This window comes from Phyllostomus discolor, chromosome 8 (assembly GCF_004126475.2).
Source record: "Phyllostomus discolor isolate MPI-MPIP mPhyDis1 chromosome 8, mPhyDis1.pri.v3, whole genome shotgun sequence".
Lineage (NCBI taxonomy): Eukaryota > Metazoa > Chordata > Mammalia > Chiroptera > Phyllostomidae > Phyllostomus > Phyllostomus discolor.
The window spans coordinates 34,134,515-34,157,652 of NC_040910.2; the positions used below are offsets into that span (position 1 = coordinate 34,134,515).

At 49.0% G+C, this 23,138-nt stretch overlaps 1 protein-coding gene across 1 annotated transcript in view; it reads left to right on the forward strand.

Annotated features, from left to right (window-relative positions):
- XKR6 (XK related 6) overlaps positions 1-21,419 on the forward strand; it is a 235,312-nt gene extending 213,893 nt beyond the window's left edge. The window contains exon 3 of the mRNA XM_028521053.2: positions 18,639-21,419. Coding sequence (XP_028376854.1) covers positions 18,639-19,603 — 965 coding nt within the window. The 3' untranslated portion in view covers positions 19,604-21,419. The remainder of the gene's footprint in view (positions 1-18,638) is intronic.
- The last annotated feature ends 1,719 nt before the right edge of the window (positions 21,420-23,138 follow it).

Here is a 23,138-nt window from a genome sequence, read left to right on the forward strand (position 1 = left end):
TGACCTTTAGGCTTCCTGTAAATGAGAAGGATCCAACTCTAGGAAGAGCAGAAACAGGCCTCCAGGCAAAGGGAACAGCACATATGAAGGTCCTGGGGTAGGAAAAGCCTGGCTTCTTCCAGAAAATGTCAGGACTCAGCATGGCTGGAGGTTGGCAGTGGGGAGGGGGTCAGGGAGGAGAGGGACGGCAGGAGCCAACCAGTCAGGGCGTGCTGGGCCGTGCAGCGAGCTCGGGTTTGTACTAAGTGCAATGGGAAAGTTTATGAAGGAAAACTATACAATCAGATTCCCCTTTAAAGAAAAATCTGTTTCCTGCTGTGCAGGGGCAAGCAGGCGCTGAGCTAGAAGTCCCAGCTTAGCGGCTGCTGGGGAGGTCCAGGTGTGAGATGATGGGATTGAGCATTTTAGGGAGATGATGCCGAGTGTGCAGATCTGAGCGGTGCTCTGGAGGGTGAATCGACAGGACTTAGCAGGGCTGGTGTAGACGGTGAGAGGAGGGGCGGTTCTAACTGGGTGTGTTGAGGTGGAGGAGGGGGAACCAGCGTGGGGCACAGACCAAGAGTTAATAGCTGTCACTGTTCCTCACTTTGGGGTTTTCTGATGCTTCCACCTGAACATTGGCAAGGGGAGGCGTGGGGTGTTGCTTGCTGCACCTCCACTGTACCTAAGTTGCATTTTTTGCTTAAGCCCACATGGAGGAGTTGCCCGACTCATGGGCTCTGAAGACCACCTTCCCCTGGCATCTCATTACTGCCATTTGTCAGGCACCTGCCATGGGCCAGACACTGGGTCAGGACTAGGTTGGCAAAGATACCCCCCCTTTAGGAGTTTATGGTTCTGTGCAACACATTTAAATTTTTTGATGGCTACAGGAACACAGGAAGGAGTAACTGTTTATGGGGTTGTGATGGAGGAGGTAGCATTTGATCTGGTTTTGATGGAACAGTAGGAGAGCTCCTGAAAGAGAAGGGTGGGAGGTCCTTGTGGGCAGAGGAACCACGGGTGCTGAGGGATGGAGGCCCAAGAGAGCATGGCGTGGACAGGAGTGAGTGGTCCAAGGTGCCTAGAGCATGGGGTGCACCTCAGCAAGTGTGGGGACAGTGGAGGTGATGATGATAACGACACTAATAATATTAGTTAAGACTTTTCGGGAGCCCGACTCTGCACCAGAGACTAGTTTAAGACGTTTACGTGAACTAACCCAGTAAAGTCCCATAGCAACCCTATGAGTAGATGCTCTAGTATTCTCATTTTATAGATGATGAAACTGAAGCTCCAAGAAATTATGTAAGAAGCACAAGGCAGCCACAAGGCTTGTAAGTGATCTTGACCTAGGAAGTCCAGACCTAGCGTCTGTGCCCTTAGCAACAGTGGCTGTGAGTCTCACAGAAACAGACTTGTGTGGATTCTGCAGGAATGGGTCGCTGATGCGGGGAGGGAGCAGAGGTTGACATGCGCCATAGACCCATCAGCTCTGGTGCACGTGCATGTGTGCATATGCACATGTGTGTGTGTGCATTACCCAAGTACAAGGGTACTGATTAGGTCCGAAGATGGGCCTTCTGGATTTTCTGCCCAGGGCTTGGCTTTTGGAAAATGTTCTGTCTTCAAAACCATCGGTGTGAGCCACCTCTGCTAAGCACTGTTGAGGAAGCCTCGTTGTCTTATTGTCAAGCCCTGCTTGGCCTGACCAGGAGGTGAGGGAATGGGCCTGAGACCCAGGACCCTCCCAGCTCCCCAGGGTGCCTGCCAGTGAGAGAGACACATGGGCTCTCCCATGCCTTTGACTGGCCTTTCCTTGGGAATAGCCTCTGTTCTGACCCTGGAGACTCATGGGGCTTGGCCACACACAGTGAGATGCCTACATAGTCAGTGGGAGATTTGGCATGAAAACCTGGTGCCCCACATTTCCAGGATGGCTCACATCCCTTCAGTCTTCTTAGATCTCTGTGGAACCCCTCAAAGAAAGCACAAGGCATCCCCAGATATTTTCTCAGCTGTGTGTGCCCCTCAGCCCTCTTATCAACTGGCGGTGGTGGTGGTGGGCCAGGTGGAAGTCCCTGGATGGGATCAGAAGCTTGTGACCACCACAAGGGCTTGGGCTGGGTCTAAAACTTGAAGATAGAGTCACCTCTGATCCCGAAAGGGAGTCGGCTGGCACGGGGCAGCCCAGCCCTTGCTCAGGGGACACACAAGGGGACATGCTTCCCCCACGGGCAGGGGGGTCTCTCCGAGAGGATAAAAGCAGATTCGACTTGCTCTCATAAGTGGCATTGCACCATGCAGCACTTCACAGGTGCTCCCGCACCCCTGTGAGTGGGGGTTGGGCAGCTGCTGAGAGATGATGCCTAAAAAGGTACGTTGGATTGGTATCCAAAAATTTAAACCTTGTGACTTTAGTTAACAAAGTGATTTGGAGCCATAGAATCTTTAGAATTAAAGAGGTCAATTGAGGCCAGCTGGCCCACCCTCCTTGTTTAATCTATGGGAAGCCGAAGCACAGAGAAGCCAAGTAAGTTGCCCAAAGTCACACAGCAAGGAAGGCTCCCAGAGAAGGCTCCAGTTCCCGCTGCACTGAGCGGGCAGCTGAGATGGTAGCACCGCATCTGTAGGATGTGGTTCAAACCCCAAGTCTTGTCCAGGTGAGTCCCCCACCCCCCACCTGACCATCATTAACCAAGGATATCTAGTACCAGTTTTACGTAGAACAAGCATCTTTACTCCAACAAGAAAGTATGACGAAATATGAACCCCTGCCTTTAAGCGTTGGTTTTCTTTTAGACAAGCATTGAGTGCTAGGATTCAATTAGGGCCCTTTCTCTCTGCCTCCTTGGCCTTAACCTCCCCGACCGTTTTCCTCCTTCACTCCACTTGCCAGCTCCTTTTACAACCAATGCCTTTCTGGTGACCTGTTCTCCAGCGTCTCTTCCTAGTGACAGTCCTGACTGGCAGCGTCCCAGCACTTCAGAAAGGCATGTGCTCCTTCGTGTTTCTCAGCTCCCATTAAATGAATGTCTGTGCCTGTCTGTGCAGCCGCCGGTACCAAAGCGTGCTTCCCTTCCCTGGTGAGGGTGAAACGCAGCCTGGAGAAAGCATCGCTCCCTCTTCAGCCTCCCTGACCAGGTTTCCCTCCACAGCGAGGAGCTGCCTTCTGGTCCTAGCTCTCGTACGGAAAGCCCAGCTCTTAGCTGTTGCCTCAGTTAAACTGTCCTCCCCTCCTCTTCCCTCCATACTGCCACACCTCTCCTCCTGGGACCTTCCTTTTTACTTATGTGAAAAATGCTGATGTCTTTCCATGTGGACACTATCTGTTGCCCTCTAAGTCTGGGACACAAAAGCTGATTACTTGATCATTGAGGATTTTGGTTACAATGAGGTGGAGCTGTCACCCAGAAAGCGACTGTGGTCTGGTTGTGTGGCCCAAAGGTGGTGGCTCTGAGCTCTACATCGGAGCTGGGAATTCCCTACTCCGTTTCCTTATTACCAAGAAGCAAAATTTGTTATTAAAATGACCAATCCACTGCATCAAACACCCTCAGATAATAAATCACCTTGCCGAGAATCATAGGGGGTTTCTGTGCCCGCCCCCACCCCTTACCAGGGCCAGCCAAGGCTTGATGGGACCCTAAGGAAGCAGAGCCCCTCTCCCTGACTCGCCCCTGCTGAGCCGGAGCCGCCCATCTCAGAGACCTGCTGTGGGCTTCCGACCAAGTTGGCACCGAGATCTTCCAGCCTTTGATCTCAGCTTCCATGTTGTTCATCACACTTCTGTGTCTTCGCCAGGAACAGATGACTGAAGGAGAAGATGTGCCGTTCCCCGTTCACCCCCTCTCCTGGCTGTCTTGCATCTTTACTCGTAACTGAACTGATGAGATATGCACTGAGACACACCTTCCTCCTCCGGCCAGAGCACAGACTGGACTTGGCCTCTGCTGTGTCCCCCCGGATGGCCTCTCTCCAGCTGTGTTCTCTTTTTGAAGAGACAGCCCTCCCCACCCCCCACCATCAGATGGCTGCTTGGGTGTGCACACAGGGTGCCCTGACCAGCCAACCCCAGCTCACAGTCCTGCTTCAGCTACCGGTGGCTTCTCATTAAACACAACATCCAGACCTCACACTTCTAAGGGGAAGCTGCAAGGACTTTAAACAGACACCTAAATGAAGCCTTTCACTGCATCAGTCAAACCCGAATCTGTATATAATTCTGAGGCTTTCAGCTGAGGTTGCCCCTAACAACTGGTAAGAGAAAAAGAGAAGGAGGGTTCTTTTTCTTTTAAATTCTGCTAAGAGCACTTAACACGAGATCTACCCTCTTACCAAATGTTTAAGTGCAAAAGAAAATGTAGTGTGTACTTATACAACAGAGAGTTCTTACAGAAGCAGGAAAAAAATATGAACTAAATTGATTTCATTACAGTTAACGCAGATGAAGCAGCAATTATTCACCTGGAAATGTTTGCACGTAAAATGCTGGAACAAAGAGGAACACCGAGGCAGCCTTCCCGAGCCTGCACAGGCTGGCCAGCACAACCTCTCGGGGGCTCTGAGGGCTGCAGGTTCAGAGCCTGAGCAGCGAGTGTAACTGGGCCATTTATTCATTTATTCAATAACTATTAAGCACCTGTTATGTGCCCAGCACCATGCTAGAAGCCAGGGCGGATATAGCAATAAACAAAACAGGTAGAAAACCCTGCCCTCATGGAGCTTACATTTCTTACAGAGAGAGGCAGACAATGAACAAAACAAATACTTTATTTTATAGACGGGTTTCCCCTGCTGTCCCACGGTTGAGTGTTTCTGTGAAAACTTCCATAAGCTGCAATAGCATAAAGTGAAGACGCAATTACCATTGCTTTACGTGGAGAAACTTTTGGAGCGTTCCCCGCTAGCAGAGCTCCACACTTTGTGGACCCGTCAGCCTCCTCGGGCAACCCTGGCCTTGGAGTGCAGTGCTGGATGCGGACTTAAAGAGACCACTTCACTACTAGCAGAACCAATGGTAACTGGCAGCTTTTAAGATTCTTTTTCTCTGCGAATAAGTAGTACAAATGGTGGAGACAGGCAAGTTCAACACATGTACTGTGTCTATTTCGTTTACCGCCATTGAAACGCTTAATCACATCCAGTTTTACAGTAAGTATGACACCCTTTCAAGCTCTCTTAGGCTTTCCTGATACCTCAGGTCACATCTTGCTAAGGGATGCACAAAATAAACGGAGATGAAGCACAGATGCTCTCAGACACAGTTCAAAGCGATGGGGCTTGGAGCTGGATGCTGAGTGTGGTTCCCGGGGAAGGAGCCCAGGGGTCCCGCTCGCTGCCTGGGGTGCAGGCTGCCTCTGTAAGGGCTTGTGCAGAGCAAACACTTTTCTCCTTTTTTTAAAAAAATGAAAATTCTCTTCCTATTTCTTTCAGTTAGCAGAAACAGGTACTAACTGTAGGTCTTCCATAAAAGCAAAGTGGCTCAATGGAAGCCTTTGGAAAGTGGGGGATACCTGTCTCAGAAAATGGTCAGCACCCAGGGGAACACTACAGCTGGGAAGAGGGAGGGGAGAGGTGCAGAGCTGTGTGCGACTTCCCACGGGGCAGCCAAGGAAGGCTCCCCAGAGAAGGCGACCTTTGAGCAAAGATCTGAAGATGAGCGGGAGCCAGCCCCACAGATTTCTGGATGAGACGGGCCAGGAAGAGGGAATAGCCAAGGGCAAGGCCTTGGGCTCAGAAGGGCCTCTGGTGTTCGAGAGCAGTGAGGAGACTGAGATAAGGGTGGTCCTTTGACCCCTTCGATAGCCCTGCCCTGCCGGGGGTCCTGCCAACAGAACTGCTCTCCTCCTCCTTTTTTGAAAGAAACTCTTTAAGCAGCTTTGTTGAGAAACAATTTACATACTGTACAGTTGGCTCACTTGAAGTATACAGTTCAATGGCTTTTTATTCACAGAGTTGTACCATCACCATAACAACCTCAGACCATTTTCACGGCCCCACAGAGACGCCTCACCCCTCAGCCCTGCTCTCCTTGAGCTCTGCCCCGACTCTCCTGCATAAAGATGCAGCAGCTGAGGGAGCGCCGGTCATGTCCCCTGTGTGTGTGTCATGTGGGGATGGAGGCTGGGCAAGCCTCTCGGATCTCATCTTCTTTGGGCCTGGATGACCTGACCGAGAAGGGCAGGAGGGACTCCCAAAGCCCCTTTCAGGCAAGCTATGACTCCAGGAGAAAAGTGGGGAAGTCCCGGTGAACTCTGGGCAGTAGCAGTGTTTAATTATTAGGTCGGGCATTCACGTCAGAGACCATCTTGAACTCAAAGGCTCCCAGGAACTTCTAGCTCCAGGAAAGACTGCAAAGGAATGATCTTCAAAAGATCTTTCCTATTCCTTAAGGATTTCCAAGGTAAGGAAGTCCACGTGTTTCACAAACGATGTCTTCTCGTGTCACACATCTCTCAGTCTGGGGAGAGGGTGGAACTGAAGACACCCCGAGGAGCACAGCTCGGGTGAATCCCTGTGGGCTGTCCCACTTCCGGTGTGATTATGGGTGAGTCACCCTTTCTGAACCTCAAGTGTTCCTGCATAACGCTCAAGGACCCACTCAGTTCTGGACCCGGCTGATTGGAGATGCGCAGCGGGTCAGGACGTCAAGAGGAGTTCTAGGAGTGTTGCCTTCTCTCCACCGACAACCAGAGACAAAGCTGGGGTCTGACACTGACCCGAGGACAGCTGGGTCCTGTATTATTTCCAGGCCTTCCTGCACGTTCAGACTCCACATGCCGCAGGCTGCCAGACCCTAGAGTTCAGGATCCAGCTGTCAAATCCACCCACCTGTGACAACATGGGGCCCACCACCACTTTTGCTATTGCCAGGGGCCCCACCGTTCCCTTCACCCTTGTCTTTCGCCAGAAATAACCAAGCACTTTGACTTCTTTCCTGCTTTTCTTGGTTACTTTCCCGAGACTGTCACCCAGAAGAAAGGTGCCGTCTCCCGGTTGGCATTGTGGAAAGCTCTCCCACCCCTGACCCCGTGTGGACCACACCCTGCTCTGTCTTCACACCCTGCTCTGCACTTAGTTGCTGCATCCACTCCGCTCAGACAAGGCCCTTAATCTCTTGCAGCCGCGGGGGTTCTCCATTGTAAACCACAGCTAGTAACTTCTGACCCGGAGGGGTTTTGTCAGGAATAAGCGAGTGCATTTGTTCTTGGCACAAAAGAGGCCCTCTGTGACGGTGCATAGCATTTTCACTCTCAGCCTTCAAAAGCGTGCATTGCCCATTGTCCCCAGTAAGGATCTGGCTTGGCGATGTCATTTCACCAGGCAGGCTTTTCTTATCCTAGGCCATTGGGCACTGAGAATTCAGGTGGAGGGGGCAAGCACCACTTCTGAGTCAGCCCACACACAGGCCCGTGCCAACCTCTCCTGCTCAGCAGTCCTGCCTCATTCCACCAGGCCACTCACCTGAGCCACCGATGTTGCTAAGGAATGGTGCCACTCCGTCCAGAAATATAGCTGGCACAGCTGAGCTGTGAGTAGAGCCAGCGAGGCTGGACCATCCACACTGAGGACAATGGTTCTGGTTAATCACGGCTGTCACCCTCAGGGGCTCAGTGGCTCCAGGTAAAGGAACCCAAAACCATTGGAGCTAGAAGTAGTTCAAGAGTTTGACAGCCACATCTTCTCCTACACCATGGGAGACAGGGCCTGATGCCCAGCCTTTTTAAAGGATTTTATCTGCTTCTAAATGGCTATAACTTTCTGAGTCGCCTCCTACACAAAGCCTGCAGACCACCCCTCCCCCCATCACATTCCTGACAAGACAGGGGCAGAATGAGAAGGCTGCAGTGACCTTTTCTCTTTGCCTTGAGAGGACAGATCTCAAACTACACGACTTGCAGAATCTTAGAATCCCAACAGGCCCTTCCTGTTCCTACGTACATACCCAGATCACAGGGGCCTGCGGCCGAGATTGAATTGGGAGGTCTGACACGACCACTGGCCTTCAGTGACTGCGGAATGCTGTGGATGGCTCGTTGAAACATGAGAAAAACATACACAGAGACAACCAGATCCTGTGGGGAAATAGGGATGGAACGGCCACTCTCTCTAGTGGGGAGCACCATGGCCTTGTTCTCCCACCCAAGCAGGCTTTTATTGGGTTTGTTTACACAGGAATTCAGGTAAAGCTCATTAATCATTGCCCGGAAGTAAGGATTAAACAATAGATAACAAGGAACTCTGAGGGCCTATTTTGAGTCAGGGTCAGATAGCTAAAGAGCTGTAAAACTTTAAGGAACAAACTTACTTCTTCCTTGGACCCCTATAATTCAATTGAGAGCATTCTAAACAAAGCAGGTTTCACAGGGTTTTACATATTCTTTCTCAAGCCTGATCACCCAGGAAACCCACCCTTTTCAGCACAGCGCTGCACCATCCTGTCATTGTTTCAGGCTTAGGTGGAGCAAGGGAAGTAAGGCAGCCAAGAGATTAGGAGATTTTCTCGCAGACAATGAGGACTTAGGCTGTGTCAAAGTCGAGGGGCGAGGGTCCATCACCCCCTTTTGCTGTAGCCCCCAAAGTCCTTCCTTGGGGCCCTCCATGTGATCGTGCTTGTCTTAGATCGTTCCCCCTTTGGGGAATCTTACCCATCATTGGCTAACCGACCAAGTATTGGGGGCCAGTTATGGATAAAGTAGCAGAAGCAGAGCTCCTGCCAGGGAGATATGCTTGTCTCCTTGGTGGTATATGGTTCCAAGGGCGTTCCCTCAGCCTTAGCCTTGGCGGGGGTTACAGCTTCTGATACCAGGCAGGGCGGTTCCCAGCAGAGGTCCTCCTGACTTTGGCCGCCAGCCTGCTCCTCTCATGGTAGGGCACAATTTCATAAGGGAATCCTTTAGGTTGGGCTTTTGTTGAAACAAAATATTACATATGAATCTGATTGCTGACAATAATGCGTTAGGCAAACTCACTCAAACGCATCCACACTGAGCGCCTGCTGTGTCAGGCTTTGTTCCAGCCTCTGAGATGAACAAGGCAGGAGGCAGTCTCCGCCCTCCCGGGGCCCACATGTTAGTGGAGACAGGAAACAACAACTCAAATATAAACCAACTCAAATATAATTGAGTGCATATGTTATATAGAGAGCATATAAATACATATTGTATATACATATATGAAACATACATATTATATATAGTGGCCCAGAGGAGGGACAGAGAGAGAGAATATGACATGCAGCCCCATCCCCGGTATTATAGAGTACTGTGTATGTATGTGTATAGAATACTGTGTATGTGTGTATAGAATGCTGTGTATGTGTGTATAGAATGCTGTGTATGTGTGTGTATAGAGTACTGTGTGTGTGTGTATAGAGTACTGTGTATGTATGTTATGGTCACGTGCCACATAATGGTGTCTTGGCCAATAGACAGCCCACTTACTAGATGGAGGTCCAATAAAATTATAATGGACCTAAAAGTTGCTATCATCCAGTGACACCACAGCTGTCATTAACATTGTAGTGTAACTCCTCTTGGTGGCGATGCTCGTGTAAACATATCTGCTGTGCTGCCAGTTGTGTAAAAGTGTAGCACATATACTAATGTACAGCATACCAACTTGATGATGATGATGATGAATGGCTACGTTACCAGCTTATGTGTATTTACTATACTACACTTTTAATCATTATTTTAGTGTTCTCTTTCTACTAATAAAATAAGTTCACCCTACAATAGTACGCCATGTTGTGCCGGCAGTGGCCTCATGCATCTTGTATCTACCATGCCTCTTGATTGCATCATTTTGTCTTGTGCTTGATTTAATGTCTCACTGTTTTGTACAGTGACGTGCTGTACAGGCCCGTAGTGCAGGAGCAACAGGCTGCACCAGGAAGCCTGGGAGTGCAGTGGGCCTGCCGCCTACGGCCATGTATGTGTGCTCTGTGATGTGCACCCAGTGACAAAGTCCTCTTTCTCAGAATGTGCCCTGACTGTCAAGCCCCACATGACTTTATATATAATCAGCATGTATATGTACATTATATATATTCTTTCTCTCTATATATTTGTATATTTTATATATATATATATATATAGAGAGAGAGAGAGAGAGAGAGAATAGTATGCATATGTTTCAAAGATGGACCCATATGTTTTGCGTTCATGGTTCATTGGACCCTCCAAATCCACACTTGACCCACGGTTCACAAACAGTAAATTAAGGCCAGCTCTGTTGGTACCAGGGCCCATGTATGTCTTTCCCAGGGTGTCTCATGGCCTCTGTTAAAACGCAGTCACTCTGGGAACATCAGGGTGTTGAAATTGGTCGTGGGACATGAGGATGGATTTTCTAGTGATGATGGACAGCCTTCTTCACGGTGTGTTCCAGGCCAGCCAGGACCCAGGCATCTGCGAAGCTTGTGCCATGCCAGCTGCGTGGCTGACATTTGCTCTAGAATCTCTAGAGTTTGCCCTTATCCAGCTGGCTGTGAAGGTGGCATTTAGATAGCTCTGATGGCATCTCAGAAAGAAGACGTAAGTGAAGCAGGGGGTGCTGGATTTAGCTTTCTTCCTGCTGGGTCCTTTAAATACCAGGGTTTGACCTGGAAGCTGCATACCTCCTATCGTCCACCACGCAGGAAAGCACCAGGTTCCATCAGGAGGCAGAGGGGGTGAGGAGGAAATGTGAGCAGGAGCCTTTATTGTGGTTCCTGCAGGAAGCAATGGGTAGGGCAGTGGGAGCAGGCCTAGGGTTGGCTAGCCCAGAATCATTTCAGCAGGCTCTGGGGCACTGGGGCTGTCCCTGGTTGTCTGATACCTGGCCCTGGGTGATTAGAGCAAGAGGCTACTGGCCTGGAGGGTCTGAGCCCAATAATGGAGGTGGTTGGGGTGTGGGCTCTGGATGGATTTGTTTGCAGGAAAGGCACCAGGGGCTTGCTCTTCCTAGGAATTTGGCAACCCTGAGAGGGACAGTCCCTCCAGAGTCAGCAATGCCCCACAGATGTCAAAGCACAGAATAAAGGACATGTTTCATGCAGTAACCTCAGACAAACCCTCTTACCTGTTTGAGCCTTGGTTTCCCCCTCTGGAAAGTGGAGCCCAATAGACATTCCAGTGGATTATTGTGAGGATGAAACGAAGTAACATGGGCAAAGTATCTGCAGTAATGCCAGGTACATTGGAAACACTCAACAAGTATTCGCTCCTTTTCATTTCTGTCTTCTGCCCTCAAGGTCTTCTCTCTAAAGGAGAATGGAGGCTCCCAGAGAATTCCCCTCCCCCACATTCAGGGATGATGGTGGGAGGTTGGGACAGCTGGTGGGCTCATAGGCCCATTTCCCCATGGGTTCACTTGAGAATCCAAGGATCGCTGTGGACTCTTTCATGAGAAAAATACCAGTTTTGCACATAGTTTCAGGAGGACCCAGTCACTGCCCTGCCCTTAGGGAGCTCATATGCATCAGGGTATATTTGAACTTAAAAAAAAAAAGGAACAAGTAAAGTATATCCAGGTGGCAGGAAATGCTGAAGTGGAAAACAGAACACAGAAGGGGGAGGGCGCACTGGGCGCTCGCAGTCTCCAGTGCGGGGGCCAGGCATGGCCTGGCTGAGAAGCTGAGCTCTGAGTAAAGGTCTCAGTGGGGCGACATGGGGTACCTAGTCGGAAGGGCATTTTAGGCAGAGGAGAGAGCAGGTGCATGTGCCCCAAGGTGGGGAAGTGCCTAGGGCACATCTGGGACAGGGGGACTGTGAGGGCCTTGAAAGAAACCTTGCCTTGTGAAAGGAGCTTTAATGGGAGCCCTTATAAGGACATCGACATTAACCCTGAGTGACATGGCATATAGGTCAGGAGAGGCCAGTCATGCTGTGGTTTAGAATATGTGAATAATTCCAGTAATTTAAAACAACTTCGATTCATGTTGCATGTCTGTCATGGGTCACTGGGGGAGCAGCCTCGTTTCGGGGTACAGGAGAATATGCTCTTCCACCTGGAAGGGACCCTATTTCACTGGCCAGGGCATGCCACAGGCCACACCTGGGCTCAGTAGGGCAGGACTGTGTTTCCTACCAGGCGAAGGGTGTGGAAAATCAGTGACCACTGAGAGTCTGCCTCCCTGGGAGGCCACACAGGGGGACAGTCTTTAGCTTAGCCACTTTGGCTGTATTGTGACAAGGGCAGATGCAGGGAGACCAGTTAGGAGGCCATCCCAACAACCCAGGCCAGAGACAGAGCAGAGCTGTCACACCTCCGCACCCTGGGAGGCCTGGACGGGCCTTCCAGGGGCGTATCTCCAGCTTTGCAGACTGCAAAGCTGACTCTCGCAGTGTCAGTGCTCACAGAAATGATCAGAGGGCTGATCGCTGATAACTGAATTGATAAGAATTTGACATATAAATCTGAATGTTAATTCATTCATCTGTAGGTGTGGATGAGGAGATATAGCTTTGCCAGTTATTAAAAAAAAAGAGTCTGAGTTTGGGGGTCAGGCAGCACCGTGTTCAAACCCTGGTTCTGTGATTTCTCAATGACTTGCTGCAGAATGGCGACTTAGCCCATGAGCCTCAGTCTCCTCATCGTAAAGTCAGACTGCCAACTCACAGGGAAGAACAGTTGAGTTAACGTTTGTTGAGTGTCTTGCATAGAGTCTGGGCCAAGGTAGCTGTTCAGTAGAGGGAAGGTAGGATTGTTGTGGAACACTTACTAGGGATGATCAGATGACATAATCAGCCTGGATTCAGAGCGAATAAAGAGATATTTCACATAAACGTGGTAAGACAATGGTACAACAGAGATTACCACTGTAGTGGCCAGATTTGAACTCCGTCCCCCTGAGGCCCATCTCCCTTACGTCAAACAGCCTTTCTTCAGCCAATGTGTGGTGTAATTTCTCAGCTGTCAGCCTTCCTGAGACATTCCACTCCTCCCTTCCTATGTTTACACCAGGCCACTTTGGCTGTGAGTTTTTCCAGATCATCTCAGCCATACATACGTGTCAGTCCTGAAGGTTGACATTCACAGATGATGGGTACATCTTCTATTTCGACCCTTCCTAAGGTCGGTGTGGAAACGTAAGGGTTGTGTTAAGGTTACCCCATGTGGAGACCTCATGTGGGAATCACATTGTCTTCCAATACAGAAATGTGACACAAATGAGTATGGCAGTGCTCGTAAAAGATCACACTCAAAGAAGACCTTAGACCTTAGTTATTTGTGAGTGTATTTACAGTGAAAATCTTACAAGGAGATTGATTTCTTTGTTGCAGCTACATCAGGCTTACAGAATATGATTCTAATAGCCAGGTCATATATGGCTCTGCCTAGAAGTATGGTGTTGGTATATGGAGGAGACCCTTATGGGGCTCTCCTTATTTGTAGTGAGGCCCACCAAGCATTTCAGGAAGGACAGTTGGTTTGACCAGTGGTGGGCTGGTAAATGTTTAACAACTGGCTCTTAACAGAATTGGGGGAAACCTGATTTCTTAGTTTTTGCCAATTTCTGTGGTATAAATTCTGTCATTGCACTTACTTTAAGGCTCCAAAATAACATCAGTTAACCCACAAAATTTCGGGAAAATTAACAATCAGATCTCACAAGCCAGGGGAGAGCCAGCTTAAGCACACTGATCCTGTTTGAGGGGTGAAATAATCCCAGGGCTCAGTGTCAGAGTTCTTGCTCACTATGTACATAACCTTGGCCAAATTACTTAAAAAGTCTTTGATCCTGGCTCCTAGAGGGCACCCATGGGGCCTGTTTCTTTCCATGTGGTTGCCTGGTTAGTAAAGTATTTTTTTGCCATCACCCCCTTGCTGTGCGCCTGGGTAGAGGTGAGGACTGAAGCCACGCACACAGCTGTGTTATCTTTTTCCAGGAGCATTTCCAAGAAGAGACTGTGCTTTTTAAAAAAAAAAAAAACGCAGGAAGATAGGGTGAAGTTTACAGGTGGAAAGGGAATGCCCATCTAAAAGAAACTCAATGTGGGGAAAACACACAACAGGAATTTGAAAAGCAGGTGGTGGATTTCCCCCCAAACATTAGCTTCAGTGGTGGGAAGGAAGGAGGCAAGGGTAAAAAGAGGGAGATGTTGACCTTGACATGCAGACAGACAAATAGCCAGTTGAGCATGTTCCTTGGTTTTGGTGATCTTTAGGGGACCAACCCAGCAAGGTACAACGTCCTACAAATTAGGTGAGCATCCATGTCAGAACGTAGGTGTGGCCACATCTAAGTTTTTTAACCTCACATTCAGTTTCCTCATTTGTTAAGTGGGAGTAATAGCCCAGCAGGGAAAGGATGCCATAACTGTGAAGAAGGACAGAGTGGGTCCAAGTGCCAGTGTCACGCAGGAGGAGTACACAAACCAGTCCTCTTAATGCTGCTCTTAGGAACTAACCACCTCAATGAGAGCTCTCCATCGGGGTTAGGGGATCAGGAGGAAACGGGAGGTAGGAGAGTGAAGGGAGCAAGGCAATCACCATTGGAAAGGTTGGAGGAAGAGAGACAAAGACAGACGAGATTGCATGGGGAGAGGACACAGGGTCCAGGGAGCTACTCTTCGTAAGACAGGAGGAACTTGACCATGTGATGGGAAGGAGCCAGGGCACAGGGAGCTGTGAGTCTCTTCATGGCTGACTCTTCCTACCCCTGCCCTACCCTGTGCTCAGCGCCTGTCCAACCCTCTTCTTTGTTTTTCCAACGTGTGATTTAGCAGTGGGACTGAGCTCTCTGTGGCAGAGGGTGGAGGAGGGCAGCTGGTGACAGACCTGGGCGTGCACATCTGATTCTACAAAACAGAGTGCTGCTATTGACCCCCACACTCTCACTCAGAAGCAGTCTCATAGCCATCTGCAGGTACTCCCATGGGTTCTCAGAGCACCCCTCACACCCAAGTGCTGCCTTCTGCCACTGAGATGCTCTAACATCTGGTTTCTCCTTCAAGTTCCCTCTCCGGTGGCACACTGGGGCTCCCATACGTGGGCCCTCAGTGCCGCCTCGACTCATTCTGAGCCATGGCCCTGCCTTCTACTTGCCAGAATTCAGCCTCCCTACATTACCCTGGTGGCTGGCCCTCCTGCTGTCCCAGATCCCTCCTTCTGCATCAGAGCCTTCTGATTCTGCCACTTTATGTGCCCCCACCCTCCGATTTCAGAGTCCTGTCCTTTCTCAGACACCCTGTCACTATGTTTCTCACATGACAGGACAGCCACACTCACTTTTCTGCTTTTTGCTTTGTTTCCCAATTGGCAACAGTTCCATTGACAGTGACCCTTGAATATTGCAATGACACCACCAAGTTGGGACTTCCTCTTCTTGGTAAAGGGTGTCCGACTGCAAGGTGCAGCCCCTCTTGCTCTGTTCTGTTGGCTGTAGGTATGGCCAGTCCATTTCTGGAAGCCTTATCTCCCAGTTTTGGTGATCAGAGTCCGAAGGTCCTTCTCCCAAGCCTTTCTCAGGGGAGGGGAGTGCCCTAACCCCCCAGTGAGGTTTTGGCTTAGTGCTGCCTAGCTGGCTAAGCTGGACTCGGGTCAACTCAGTGGGCCAGCTGCAAGCCCCACCTCCTGGGCTGCACCAGGAGAAGTGAGCAAGGCGTGAAGGTCACTGCCCAGAACTTGTCACAGCCAAACGTGAAGTGTTTAACAATTTCCAGCCTGATCTTTGGAATGCAGAGAGTGATAGAGCCATAGTTGGAAGCAAATCATAAATGCTCCCAGGCCCATCCAAGAATTTCACTGGAGGCCATGAGGCCACTTCCACTGCTGGTCCCCATAAGCTTGGGTCCTAGCCAGGATAATGCTTTGACTTTTGGACTGACCTCAGGCAAGACAGAAGTCTTCCAAGTGAGCCACTGCGGAGAGGGAAAGCCCCCCACTTCCTCCCCCTGTAATGGAAGACTCTGCAGGCCTTTGAAGATTAATCACTTGACAGAGGGAAAGTGATCTCAGTTAATTCTATTGGTGTCACCTCTTTCTTTGTGGCTTGAATGTCACTCTCCCGAGGAAGGTGGAGTAGAATTCAAGTTTGGTTTTTAGCTCTGTTATCAAGGGCTTCTCTCAGATACCCACGGGTAATATACTTCTTTTCCACTCTTGGCAAAAGATGCAAATCCTTTGCACCGAGAGTGCCTAGACTTCCTTTCCTCCCCAGCCCCTCCTAAAGCTACGTCTGCAGGGTCCATCAGGACAGTGGTCACTTTCAAGGCCACTGAAGTCCGACTCTGGATTTGAATCCCGATTCAACTTCTTGACAGATGTGTGATTTTTGAAAGCTATCTTGTTTCTTCATGTAAAAAATTGGATTAGAGCACTATATTAGTTTGTTAGGGCTGCTGTAACAAAATAACAGACTAGGTGGCTAAAACACCAGAAATTTATTTTCTCACTGTTCTAGAGGCTAGAAGTCCAAGATCAAGGTGTTGGTGGGGTTGGTTTCTTCTGAGGCCTTTTTCCTTGGCTTCTAGATGGCCGTCTTCCCATTCAGCTTTGGTAGAATTCCCCTCTGATCACTAAGGTTCAGTAGTACATCTGAGCTGTATCACTATTAACATCAGGAAGTGCATTCACAGAGAGAGGTGTGACATCACAGAGATGTCTAGGAGGGGGTTTCTGAGGATGCTGTAGTGTTGGTAATAGGCCTGGTATATACTGTCAAGGTGATTGCACATTCCCTGCCCTCCAGAACCCTACAGCCTAAATCATGCAACTCCTAAGGGGACCCACTTACCTCCCTGCCCCAACCCAACAGATCACACACACACAGGAAGCTAAAGGGGAGTGCAACCACTGTGACATGGTCTCAGAATGTGTGCCCTCAGCAGGTACTTGTGGAAATGTCCCGTGTGTACAAAGGGCAGAGCAGGACACATGAGGACTGTGTTCAGAACTTTCCAAAGAAGTGAGAGGAAAATTGTTAGGTGTTTTTAAGATTGGCTCCTATGGAGAACTTGGGATATTTTCTCCCATATTTGTTTTCAGTCTTGATCGTTATTATTACAAAATCAACACATCCTCATTGTAACAGTTAACCACCCAGGGTTTTTCTATGCTCCTGGTACGATACTGGTTACTTGTTATTACTCTATAATGTTCTGCAAGCTGCAGACTGGAGCACTATCTCCTTGAAATGTTGGAAGGGAGGAGCTATGTGAGATGGGCAAGGAAGGGCAAGTGCAAGGAGGGTGTAAAATGACAGAGGACTTTGATTCTTCATTGAAGTTTGGAGAGGAGTAAAGAGGTGGGCAGGGACCTGGGAAAAGACGAATGGAGTCTGGAGTTCTGGGGCAGTTTACTTAGTCTCTTGAGGAATGGGGCTCCGAGCTCTGACCTTGAAGCTTAAGAGAGAAAATGACTAGGTGACATTGATTTCAGCCTGGAAGAATGTCATGGAACTGTGCTCTAGTGTGAGGTCAGGGAATATGGGAAGGAGATGGTTGTCCATGGAACACTACTCAGGACTATAGTTGAATTTAGTTGCATTTGGTTCTGAAATTTTGGGAGAAAAGAAAAGCAGAAGAGATGGTAGATGGACTGAGCGAAGATAATGCCTGTGGGGCGTTGAGGGTAATCAGGCATCCCGCTGGAGAGCAGGTTGCATGATAATATCTGACTAATGATTGCTTGCTCTTGGATGGGTTTGGAGAAACTCTAGTAACTATTTATTGTGTTTAGTTTGATTTAGTTACAAATATCAAATGAGCAGCATTATAAATAAAATTGCTTTTGGTGATTCAAGTATCACTTGGGATCAGATACATTCCCTTACCCGCTGAGGAGAGATGCGGGGAATGACATGCGGAGGCCTTGGAAACCAGGCCAGTGAGGAGGAACAGCATCCTCAAACCATGAGTTACCCTGCTGCTGAGTCAGGATGGAATCCAGGAAAGGACAGGGCCTCTCAGGTCAAGACCTCAGAGAACACTGAGCGCTGGTTTATGGAGAAAGCAACAAGGGTTGTGGGGAGGCCAAGGGAGACAAGAAGGAGCGAGGAAGGCAGTCAGGAAACAGACAGGAAACTCCAGGGTCCTTGATCAGGGTGGCCTCGGGGAATGCATGAGGGAGGGAGAAACTACATGGAGGAAGGTTTGGTGAAGGGCTCCTGAGCCCCTGAGTGAGCCAGTGAAAAGGCAAAAGAGTGACTCCAGTGCCTTCCAAAAGGGGAAGGGCTGTGGACCCAGGGACAGTGAGTAGGCTGTCAGTCGTCACAATTGGTGAGCCCTTCTGTGAGTTCCTCTGACAACATAGGCTGCTGATGACAAGGACACCATCGCTTGCCATACATCTGTCTGCACAAGGATCCTGTGACCTCAGGATTCCTTAAAACAGAACGTGTGTGGTCCCATCACAGCAGAAGTCATGAACCACCACCATGGCCCCTGTTCTCAGCCCCTCGATGGGGCATGCATGTCAGCCTCAGCTTTACCCTTGAGCAGTGAATCTCCAGAAGTTCTGGGCTGGGTTGTTGAAACAAAAATGAGGTTTCAAAGCTGTCAGCTTAGGGAATAACTGTGACATCCAAGTTCGGTTCCTGATTTTGTGTTTCTTTCTCCCTCCTTCTTTAGATCGTGGTGTGTGTGGGCGTCTCCTCGGCTGGCAGCCATGCTGTGCTCTGCAGTTGACATCCAAGATTTTGACTGTGTGGGTTTGTGTCTTTCCGGCAGGTGTCTCCTCTGTGACTTCCCTGATGTCCCTGGCTTGGGTGCTAGCCTCCTATCACAAGCTGCTGCGGGACTCCAGGGACGACAAGAAGAGTATGAGCTACAGAGGGGCCCTCATCCACCTCTTCTGGCGCCTCTTCACCATCTCATCCAGAGTTATCTCTTTTGCCCTCTTTGCTTCCATCTTCCAGCTCTACTTCGGGATCTTCGTGGTGGTTCACTGGTGCGCCATGGCCTTCTGGATCATCCATGGCGGAACAGACTTCTGCATGTCCAAGTGGGAGGAGATCCTCTTCAACATGGTGGTAGGGATTGTGTACATTTTCTGCTGGTTTAACGTCAAGGAAGGGCGGACTCGATATCGAATGTTTGCCTATTATACGATAGTCTTGACCGAGAATGCTGCCTTGACGTTCCTTTGGTATTTTTACAGAAACCCGGAGACCACTGACTCCTACGCGGTGCCAGCACTGTGTTGTGTCTTTATTAGCTTTGTGGCTGGGATCGCACTGATGCTCTTATATTATGGTGTGCTGCATCCCATGGGGCCACGAGCTAAGATCTTAGTCAGCTCCTGTTGTGCCGAGCTGCTCTGGGGCATCCCTTTGCCCCCCGATGTTGAGCCCATGGCACCTCAGACCCCTGGGTACCGGGGGACCCAGGTCACGCCTACCAGAGCCGTCACGGAACAACAGGAGGATCTCACGGCTGACACTTGCTTGCCCGTTTTCCAAGTGAGACCCATGGGGCCTCCCACCCCGTCGGGGCGTCCTTACCAACCAGAAGGGCCCCTCATTAAGATTGACATGCCAAGAAAGAGATACCCAGCTTGGGATGCTCATTTTGTAGACAGGAGGTTGAGAAGGACTATTAACATTCTGCAGTATGTCACCCCCACCGCGGTAGGCATTCGGTATCGAGATGGACCACTCCTTTATGAGTTGCTACAGTACGAATCTTCACTCTAAGAGCATCTTGACCCAAGTTGAGAAGGGGACCTTAAGTTGGTTTGCGGCAATTGCCGCTTTGCAAGAAATATAACCCTCCCTTTCCCCAATACACAGAATCACAACCACCATCACCACCACCACCACCACCACTGCTACAAAAAAAAGAAAATAATAAGTCACAACCCCTTCAGATAAGCTTTCTTTCCAGTCGCTGTATGTATACAAAGATATTCTCTATGTTTTGTAAGTAAAAACAAAAAGAAAACCTTTCTTTTGTTTTTTACACATAAGAAACAGTATTGAAAATCCCACACTATTGTTCATAGGGTGGAGAAGGAGGAGTTGTCTCCACTCCAAAAGAAAAAAAATGTTTTATACCTTACACCAAGTGTAGATCATTTATGGGATTGGTGCTGATTGAAAGAACAAAACAAAACAAAACAAACACAAACAAACAAACAAACAAACAAACCTTCAACTGCCTTATGCCCTTAGGTGCTGAGTTTCATTAAGTACTGTCACGGTTTCTCATGCAAAACTCTCTGGTGGTTTTTGTACCAAGAGAGGGAAAATTAAACAATCAATTGAAACAAATATAGAAACAAAACAAAAACCAACCAACAAATGAAACACAAAGCAATCATTCTTCGTATCTGATTATTTGTAGGAAAACAAACCAATTTACCAAAAGCAAAGGCATCGAAACCCCATTGTCTTTTCGATTTCTCTCCCTCCTCTCCTGCCCCAACCCCAACCTAACAGCGCCTCCCAGGAGCCAAATGGCCGTTTGGAACGCAAATGGCCAAGAAAGCTCCTTGGAGGCTGACCACGTGCCGTGTTAGCGTTCACCCAGTACGGCGCACGTTTGCTTCCCGGTGCAAAGCAAAACAGAACAAAACAAAAAAGCCACCCCAATAATTCGATGAGAACAGGAAATTCTAAAGCAAATTAAGGAAATTTCCATGTATGTAATCCAAGAAAATCAGTAATAATAAAACTCAGCATAGTAGCAAAAAGAATGACATCAATTTAAAGGCACAATACTTAATCAGTGACTGGCAAAAACGATTTTGGTGTGTCATTTTAAGGCTGTGAAAGGTATACATTTATCATGAGTGATACTGTGTAAGGCCTCTTCTGTTTCCATTTGGTGGGAAGCCTTAAATTGATCTGGAAAGGATTCTTCATTTTTCATTTGTGCTTTTTAAAAATATTAACACAGAGGAAAATTAGACTATATAAAAAAAACCCATGTCAAATTGTAATAACTGACCCATTTCAAAGACTGTTTGGTGCTTCTGTCTTTCACTATTGTGGTTGGCTGAAAAGTCATTCAGCTCACTTGGTGCATCTGGGGTGAGTGGGAAATTTTGTGTGTGTGTGTAGTGTGTGTGCCCATAGCACATGTATACGTGTGTGTGTGTGTGTGTGTGTGTGTGTTTGCTGCAAGGTCTTGCCAGAAATGTAGAACACCACTCTAAGGCAGACTCTGGGTATGGCCAAGGTGGAGTGGGAGGGGGCCGGGGAGGGGTCAGTAGGAAGGAGGGGATGGTGCTGGAATATGAGCCCCTGTTTGGATGGCGAGACTCACACCAGCAGCGTACTCGGGGTCTGAGAGGCTGTGTCATTTTGGTGAAAATCTGTCTCTTTTCTCATTGTACCAAATTGAATTTGGAGAGCTGTTGCAAGTACGTTCAACCATTTAACTGTTATTTTTCAAAGTATTGTTCCTATCAGGAGTATTCTGTTCTAGGACATCGTTTCAATCCCATCGTATCTCTACTTGGGCACAAAAAAAAAAAGGAAAAGAAAAAAATCACAAAAACAAAAAAAATCTCCACAAAAAGATATATATACATATAAATATATACACACACACAATATTTTTTAGCAAATACTCTTAGTCTTTGTTGTGTGTAGCTGCGATTTTTTTAAAAATTCCAGATATAACTGTTTAGGGTGCAAGACCTCACACTGAACTATTCTTAAGAGAAGTTCAAACACTGAGGAATTTTTTTATGTTTGTGGGTTTTTAAAAAATTATTATTCAAAGAGATTTCTCCTCCCTGCCCCCTTTACTGTTTATCTAAAGGTGTATAAAAAATAACAAGTTTTAAATTTCAATTCAGCTGTAAATCTGGATGCCCCTTTCTTTGTTCAGATCCCTTTGATTTTCTGTACCGTTACTACACTCTGCAGTGCTATCCTGTCCCCCTCCCTGACTCGGTAGTCCCCTGGGGCCCTCCCCAGTGGGAAGGAGGGGCCAGAGGAGAGGTGCAGAGAACCCGTGGCCCCGGGGCCACCCGCCTAGGAAGCACGCTGCACAGAGCACACCCAGGCCTTGGTGAAGACCAGCCACGTGGGCCTGTCTCTGCCCTTCCAAGGGCCAGGCCCATGGGCCACTCAGTGGTAATTGGGAGTTCCAATGTGGTCAGAGGTGCTTTTCCTTTGTACTCTGCTTCCCTCCTGAGGGCTTAGCTCGCTGCTTACTCTGCCGAGGCTGGAGGATGCGAGGCCATGTAAGGGGAGCCATTCCCCTCGGGCTTGCTCGGGTCCCAGCTCTTGTCTGCCTCAGCTCTGGGGCTCCTCGTGCCTGGAGCCCTGTGGATGTCCATCACTAGAGCAGTCCTTGACGTTCTCCCCTCGCATCCCTTTGGGACCAGTGCCACTTAGGCTTGTTTGTCTCTTCTGAGATTTATTTCCTTTGTCTTTCTCTTTCATTTCGACACAGTCATAGGCTTTGATTTGCAGCTCTATTTTTCTACTGCACATCCAGCATGTGTGTGTGCGTACGTGCGCACGTGTGTTTATGTTTACATGCAGCTGAGAAAACGGCTCCCGTTCGTTGACCTGGAGCACCAAAAGTTGGGGTGATAACTTCCAACTCAGGGAGGGTCCTCTGGGGCTGCAGCCGCTGGGCACAAATGAGGAGAGCACAGGACCTTTCAGACACCCTTGCGTTCAACCTTTGTTGGACAGGCCTCTGCGAGACTCAGGCAGGAGGGCACACCTCTCCCTCAAAACACCATTCCCGCCCCCTCCACCATGCCGGCTCCCTTCCTATGATGCAGAGAAAAGTGTGCCTCTAAGCACAGCAGCAGGGAAAGCTTGTTTTACAAACAGAAGAAGGCAGAAAAGTCAGGGAAGAAGGAGAAAACACGGGAGGGAGGGGGAGCAGGAAACATAAAGAGAATGGCCAGATGAGAGTTTTCATCTGTCTTTTCAATCTCATCAGCCTCTAGCGAGTCCCCACATTTTCAGGCACCAGGAAACCTTCTCTCACTGGTCCCAGCCATCCCCTCCCCGACTAGTGTGCTTCCCCTGCAGGGTGCTGCTGGCGGCTGGCTTGCTGGCCCAGGGTGGCCGTGCGGGAATCCACACTCTCAGTGCTCTGAGTTTCCCTGGGGAGGTCTGTCTCCCCACTATCTGGAAGACTCGGGTCCTGAAAACCCAATTCCTCTAGGCTGCTCTGCAGTGGGTCAGTCTTTCCCTCCAGTGAGAAGCGGTAGCCTCCTCCACACTGGGAATCCACCTTTAGCCTGCCCTTTGCCTG